We start from the raw sequence: 7969 nt of genomic DNA, 5'->3' as shown, positions 1-7969 counted from the left end.
TTCTATAGACCAGGCAGATATTTACTGGAACAGAAACTGGAAATACTAACAATGCGCATTTCTTCACATTAAGGGACAGATGAATTCTTCCTAGCCAGTTGTCAAGAACATTGAGGTAATTTTGTAGGGTTTGATAAAGAGTGTGAATGTCACTTGCTGATGCAAAAAATGCAATATCGTCGGCGTACACATAAGTTTTCACATTTTGAATGCATGGAATTGAGCTTAGAAAAATGTTAAAAAGAACAGGTGAGAGAACTGATCCTTGCGGAACACTTCTGGTCTGTGGAAATCTCCTTGAGGAAACACCTTTTTGGCAGCAGTAAAATTCTCTATTTTCCAAAAAAACAGATATCCAGGCTACAAAATAGCTTGGGAAGTTGAGTTCCTGTAATCTTAGTAATAGAGTCGAGTGCTCCACGCTGTCGTATGCTTTACTGACATCCAAGGTGACAAGCGCAGCAAACTTTTTTCTATTGCGAGCTAATTTAATACGACTCTCAAGGTCAGTATGAGCACACCAAATTGAACAACCCGGCCTGAAACCAATTTGGCATGGATTCAATACAGCATTTTCTGAAATGAATGACGTGACACGGCTGAGAAGGACCCTTTCCACCAATTTCACAAGGTTCGATGTTAACGAAATAGGCCGTATATTGTCTAAAGTTAAGCCCTCCCCTTGCTTTTTAAGCAATGGAACTATTTCAGCAAGAGCGCTGAAATGCTCTTCTTCTTCCTCTTAAAGCATGGCACATACCCACATGGGGGAATTGGCGAAGGTGTAGCGGCATAGTAGTAATCTTCTATGAAAATAGGAGATTACGACAAAATTTTAGCACCAAGCGTGAATTTTGAAAAATCCTCTTCTATGCCGCTCAGTCATTCTTCTTCTTCTATACCTCTCTTTGCCCTGAAGTCAAATGTTCGTCTCAAGCATCAGTTCTTGTTCGAACCCTACAAGGTATTCTGTTCCCGCGTGTGCGTACGCACGTGTCTATTGTTTGACACCTCCTGACTTACGAATGTCCCTCGCAGCTTCAGAGAGCAACAATGACAGCAACAGCTTCGTCTCGCCGGGCGTGCAACAGCTGCAGCTTTTCCAAGTTTTAAAAGTTCCTCAGATCCTCCATTGAACCTCCTCTTGCGTTTCCCAAAACATTGTTTCAAACATCTTCAGTTATTTCATAACACTGGCCATTGGCCTTTCCCTCATGGTCACCACGCACCCTTCCAAATGAGCTGATCTACAACGAATGGCAACAGTGGCAGCCATGCTGGCACCAGCGCGGCGGCCTAAACATGGCTGCGCCGTCCCGCTCCAGAGGTTCACGCCCGTGGAAAGAGGTGGCGGCCTCTGACAGCGGCTGCCCCGCCACACTCCAACGAGCTGACAGTGGGACCCCTCGGGCGGACGCCGCTGTGAGCTCAGGAGGGGAGACGCCTGCACTTGTGGGTAGTGCCTGCCGAGGCGGGTTGTCAGGTGGGTGTGCTTTCTTTGTTTTCCCTACGAAAATAGAGGGAGAGAGTGCTCAGTTCTGGCCGCGTGTACGTGGCGTGCGGGCATGTAACCCAGTTCTGTCAGGGCATTTGTTCGTTGATCCTGTCAGCAAAGTGCACCTCAGTGTGGCAGCACGCTTAACACGAACGCTCGAGAGCGTTTTTTCCAGTAACATTTGCACCGCTGGACTTCGGCCGCTGGGTCTGAGAAAGCATTAGAGTGGAAGCAGGGCACCAGCTGCCAGCAACCAAAGCAACGCACCATGAAGCATGACCTTGAACCCAGCGGCTCTAATGTCACTGCAGGCGGTACTTACTGACTCGACCTTTCCTTTTCTATGGTGCACTTGTCAGTGCCACAGCATGTGACGCGACTGAAGGTTTGGTCTGGGAACACATCTTTGTTCTTCCACATTTATTTTACTTTTTGCAGTCGCAACGCTAGCTGACTGAATTCCGCAGTTACGTTGTTCTATGAAGGGAGAATAAAAAACAACTGGATTCTGGTTTTTATTCAGGACATTACGAAGTCACTCGTCTTCCATTCAAGAGTCACTCTATAGGGCTAGTCGATGCATGCGGAACCCTGGACGGTACGTGAAATCGCAGAAGAACTTGCTTTGGTGCTAGGTGGTTCATGATTAAAATTCTGAAAGGCGCAAAAGACACACACATAGGCGCTCTTTGTGTCATCCCCCTTTTTTCCTGTGTGTGTGTCTTTTGCGCCTTTCAGAACTTCTAACGTGAAATGGGCAGCCCCCAATTTTTTATTTAGCGCTAACGGCGTGTCTCGCGGAGCTGATTTTGAGCGCTTAGATTTCGGCTCTTCTCTTTTGTATATTAATAAGAATGAAGAACAGAGTTTTGTTTTTTAGATAAAAATTAACCCCCAGTTTAATACGCCGAATTAAATAGGACGTAGGTGTTCTAGCACAATATGCATGGAGCGGTACCATAGCTTACTTGTGGCGGGTTTAGAGCCACCTTAAGCGTCAGCTGTCTCGACGGGGTTTCTTTGCCTGCCGCACAGCCGCTTTGCCTCCTTTCCACTACGCTGCAGCAGATATATTCCGTTCCGCTTGGCAGCAGCTGACGTCCTTCCCGTGTGGCTACAGCTGCCGCAAAGCCTGCTTTCCTCCTTCACGACGTGATCACACAAAAGCCTTTTCGCTAGTGACCCTCCTATAGCACACGGAAAGGAAAGAAGGATTTCCCTTATTCCTCTTTCCCACCCGCAACTTATCGCCTGTCCCTTTTTTCGTCTTCGCTCTCCCGAGAGAGTGGAGAGAGGATTTTCATCTCTTCACTTTGCCCCATGACTACCGTGGCAGGTGCTGGCTTCACCCTCAGACAGGATGCCTTTCACGCTAGCGAGGGATATACTGCTGACGCACTAAAACTCGGTGCCTATCCAGGTTTTTCTCTTGACAATTTCTCATAACTATTATTTATTATTATTTATTTGTTCTGTTAGCCCTTTTTGGGCCGATGCAGGGTGGGAATTCAAGAACTATTTTGTAGCAACACAAACACAGAGCAGTAAATACAAGATAAGTGCACAATCCAAGCAAGCGCCAGTTTTCTATACATACAATTTTCTTCACGGATATGCTTCCAGTCAGCTCGCCGTACAAGAACACAATTGTAGGGCAAATAACATCAAAAATTGGGGTTGCAGAGCTGTCAAAGGTACTGCACTTCAGGTTAGAGTGCACTTCATGAATAAAAATAACAGTAAGAGGAAGGGAGGGATACCCTTCTGACACTGTTAGTGCATCACTGTTACACTGTGATAAACAGTTAGTGCATCAGCTGCAAAGTGGTGGAGAATAGGCAGTTCAAATTGCTCAAGGGAATTAATTCCTATAATGTCTTACGGTATGGTGTTTCAATGTTCAGTTGTTCTTGAAAAAAACGAAAACTTAAACGTATCTGTTCTTACCTGTAGAGGAAGGAACTGTCTAGGATGACTACCGCGTACAGGAAGCGATGATAGTTCTTGAAGGTACCGTTCTGTGTTGAAATTGAGTTGCCCTTTACTTAATAGATACATAAACTTTAGGCTGGCTTTTTGTTGTCGTTGGGAACGTTGCCGCAAGTTTAATTCATGGAGCAGTTCAGTGACCGAGTCTGTTGACCTGTATTTTGAGAGTATGATCCTTGTAGCCTGTCGCTGAACCTTCTCTATTTTATCTATTTGATTTTTTTCTAAAAGTATCCCATACAACGCTTGAATATCCTAACTTGGGGCGCACTAAAGACAGGTATGCAGTGAGTCGGACATCTGAGTGTGCGTAAGTCTGGTGCAAGTCGAAGTTTGCGTTTCAAATACCAAAGTTTTTTCTCAGTTGATGCACATATGTTATTCACATATAATTTCTAATTCAAATCCTCACATAGGGTCAAGCCTAAATATTCGAAATGCCTGAGGCTTGTTATAGGCTTGCCGTCTATCTGGTAATCGAAAGGGAAAATATTTTTAGTGTTCCTAGTTATCCTTGCAAAAACTGTTCTATCGTAATTTATTTTCATTTTTCATCTGGAATACCACTCTTGTATACTGTTTATACCCTGGTCAAACAATACCGCATTTGTTTACTTGAAACTGTTGATTAAATGAAGCAATCATCTGCAAATAGACGAAGGGGCGTACGCAGTGTGCGTAAGTCTGTCAGTTCTCCGTAGTTCCGGGTCAAGGTGTTACTGGTTGTTTATTTCATCAAAGTTCCAGGTGAAGGCGAGGGAATTTCTTCTTTTCAGTGCCAAGAACGCGTCCCTTGTGCCAGTCGATGTCATGCTCAATCGATAAGGAGTGCTCGGCAATAGCACTGGCGTGAACCTTTTTGTTTTTGACATCGTTTTCATGTTCTTTCAGGAGCCTTTCAAAGCTACCAGTTCCGCCAATGTAGACGCAGTCGGAGCAGGGAATGCTCTAAACAAGGCGAGGTACCTTTCTTTCGGAAGAACGTTCTTTACGTTCACAAAGCATGTCGCAGTTTTCTCGTCGGAACATGGGAGATGTGGACTTTGTAAGAGCAAAGAATGCGCGCCAACGTATCGCCGATTCCGGCGGTTTAGGGAACAGCGGCACATTTTAGGGGGGGATGACATGGGAGCTTCACGTGATGGCCGACACAGCTGCGCTTCGAGCGATGCCACGAAAGATGTCGGGTAGTCATTGCGTGAAAGTTCTTGCCGCACCCCGTCCAAATCATATACCCAGTATCCGGGAGAACTGCATATGCGTTGGTATCTTTTGAGTAAGGTTATTGTAGCAACCGATCTCCTCTGCGTCGACATCGGCAACACCACTGTCTTTTCGAACCGGAGAGACGAAGCCTACTTGCAGATGACGCCACCTACTGCAGAGTCGACAGGGACCCAGCCGCAAAAGTGCAGAGCGACTTACAGAAACTTCTCACTGATGTCCTCCGTTTCGTCCTTCTGACCCACAAGCCACTTGGCCTCAGGCTGTTGGGCAGTAACGGTTCGGCTCCCGCTTTTTAAGGACTACCCAAGGTGCGCAAGCCTTACGCCGATGCATCGGGGACTACATTCACGATTTATCCGCTTACCTTCACCGCATCATCTCGCCTCACGTACGAAATTCGATTGACTTCATCGCGAAGGTAAGCGACATTTCACCAAATGAAAACGAGCTCCTGGACTCGTTTGACGTCAAGTCGCTTTTCACGTGCGTCCCTGTTGACCTTGCCATACCAGTCCGCTCTTCTGCCCTCGAGTCTGGCAAATCTTTACCTACCTGAAAGAACCCCTGTTGATATTCCAGATCTCTGCAGACTACTGCAGCTTTGCCTCAGAAGCACGTATTCCTTGTTTCAAGACTTCTTTAACCGATAGATTCAGGGCACTCCAATAGGTGCCTCTATATCCGTGTCCATCGTGACACTCACTTTGGAGTCCATGGAACGCCGTGCCCTTGAAACCTTCGCACATCCGCGAAAAGTCTTCCTCAGATATGTAGATGACTGCTTTTCCATGATTCAAAAATTTTTTCGTGGCATTTAAACTCCACAGCAGACGCCATTGACTCCACCACCGAAGTTGAGGCCAACTGTGCTTCGCCCTTTGTCGACGTCGTCGTAAAACGCGATATGGGCAAACAAACTTTCAGCGTTCATAGGAAATCTACACACACTGGGCGTTCCCTCAAATATAAATCATTCCAGCCAGTAAAACAGAACAGATCGGTTTCTACAACCTTATTCAAAAGATCCCAACTGGTATGCAGTTCTCCCTGAGACCGGGCATATGACTTGGACATGGTGCGGCAAGAACTTTCACGCCACGACTACCTGGCACCTTTTGTGGCATCGGTCAAAACACAGCTGTGTCGGCCATCACGTGAAACGTCTTCCCTCCTGAAACGTGCCGCTGTTCCCTACTCCGCCGGAATCAGAGGCGTTGGCACTTATTATTCGCACTTTCAAATTCTGTATCACCTATGTTCTTACCAGAAAACTGCGATATGCTTTGGTGAACGTAAAGGACGTTCTTCTGAAAGAAAGGTACCCCGGCGGGGTTTACAGCATTCCCTGCTCCGACTGCCTCTCCATTTTCGGAACTGGCAGCTTTGAAAGGCGCCAGTGGACTCCAGTGCTATTACCGAACACTCCTTATCGAATGAGCACGATATCGACTGAGACAAAACACGTGTTCTTGCCACTGAAAAGAAATTCCATCGCTTCACCTGGAATCTTTGACGGTACAAACAACCAGTAACACACCTTGAACTGGAACTGCGGAGACCGTACAACGGCTTACGCACACTGTCTACGCCCCCTCTTCAATCATACGCTTCTCATTTCATTGTGAACAAGGCCCCCGTACGGAAGCCGAAACGTTGTTTTTTTCGTTTCTGGTCGGCGTCTACAGTTTACATTATAAGGAAGATTTCTTAAGCTGAATTTTAGAAATGACAATTAAGTACCAATACACTGTAGCGCAGCAAAAGACGAGGACACAAGAGACGAGAGACGAACACCACGAGCACTAACTTCCAAGTATGCGCATTTGCTTACTTATGCAAAAAATTCCTCACAGAACCTATAATAGCTGGGATAACCAATATTTTTTTATTTGAATGTGCCAAAGTGTAATAAGGAAACACTCATTCGAAACCACCGAAGCACTGCAATACAGCTACAAAGGAAAGCTATATAGCTTCAACAGAAACTTGGTAGTCGAACAAAAATTCGTCCGGTCCGGGATTGGAACCCGGACCAACCGCCTCACCGGAGCAGGCGCTCTCAAACGAGATGTTTTATTTCTTCAGCTATGATTTTCTGTGCTGCATAGCTTTGTTCTGCAGTCGTATGGCTGCGCTTGTGATGATGATAATGAGTAATAACTCCCTTTCTATAGACATAATCAATGCTTCGACGAAACTTCGTCTTGTCAGGCATTGCATAAAGGAAAAAAGAATGCGATCACTGACCAAGTCATGAAGTTCGACATTTCGGAACCTCGTACGGGTTCCTTGATCACTGAGCGGGACATGAAATCGTCGCAACTTATATACGCAACACGTGGCGTAAAGAGTGTGAGTAGATGGGTGGCATGGTTCTTTGCATACAGTTCATGGTAGCTGGTGTTGATTGGATGGTTAGAGATTCCATCAATCATGATTAGAGATTCCATCACCTTCTCGTGGTATAGGAAGCCTACTCATACAGGTCGCTACCTCAATTTTATGTCTTGTCATCGGGCTGGCCACAAGACGTCGGGGGTATCGTCCTTAATAACACGTGCCGTACGCATCTGCTCACATGAAAATTCATTGAAAAACGAGCTGAGGACGATTCACCGAGAGTTGACTAATAACGGCTACCCTAGTCGCTTATTCTGCATTATTCAGAAGCGGATATTAAAGCCGGAAACAAAGAGCAACAAGACATTCCAGGCACATGCAGCCATTCCTTACGTGCAGGGAATCAGCGAGGCACTATCGCGCGTGTTTTCAAAATATGACATGCGCATTGCCCACATCCCGACCAGCAAGCTCCGTAACCAGCTCGTGAACGTGAAGGCAAAGTGCCGATTGAAGCAATTCCAGCTGTCATCTACCAGATCCCTTGTGCTGATTGCACCCAGGTTTACATTGGCGAAACGGGAAAGTTCCCCAGAAGACTTAACGACCACAAACGTGACGTACGAAATAATAATCACACGACGAACGCCATTAACGAGCATGTGCAAGAGCATGCTCACACGATTGACTGGGACCAAGCCACTGTCATCGCGACGGAAAGGAACGTGTCAACTCGGCGACTGAGTGAATCTGTAATCACCCAATCGACACCACCTACCATGAATGTGTAACGGATCGATGGTGCGCGCAGGATCATTGGGACCGGTCGCCCGGTCTTGGCGCCCCACCGCACTCTGAACCACCCCGCCCCCTCCCCCACCCCGGTGACAGGCGGTGGCGGGACGCGCCGAAAAGAAG

General features: G+C 46.6%; 1 protein-coding gene across 1 annotated transcript in view; it reads left to right on the top strand.

Annotated features, from left to right (window-relative positions):
• The first annotated feature begins 1297 nt into the window (after positions 1-1297).
• The window catches only part of LOC144119397 (uncharacterized), a 36755-nt gene continuing 30083 nt past the window's right edge, over positions 1298-7969 (top strand). Inside the window, exon 1 of the mRNA XM_077652023.1 lies at positions 1298-1483. Within this exon, the coding sequence (XP_077508149.1) occupies positions 1303-1483 (181 nt within the window). The 5' untranslated portion in view covers positions 1298-1302. The remainder of the gene's footprint in view (positions 1484-7969) is intronic.

Source organism: Amblyomma americanum, chromosome 2, assembly GCF_052857255.1.
Source record: "Amblyomma americanum isolate KBUSLIRL-KWMA chromosome 2, ASM5285725v1, whole genome shotgun sequence".
Lineage (NCBI taxonomy): Eukaryota > Metazoa > Arthropoda > Arachnida > Ixodida > Ixodidae > Amblyomma > Amblyomma americanum.
This window is presented reverse-complemented; position numbering and strand designations above follow the sequence as displayed.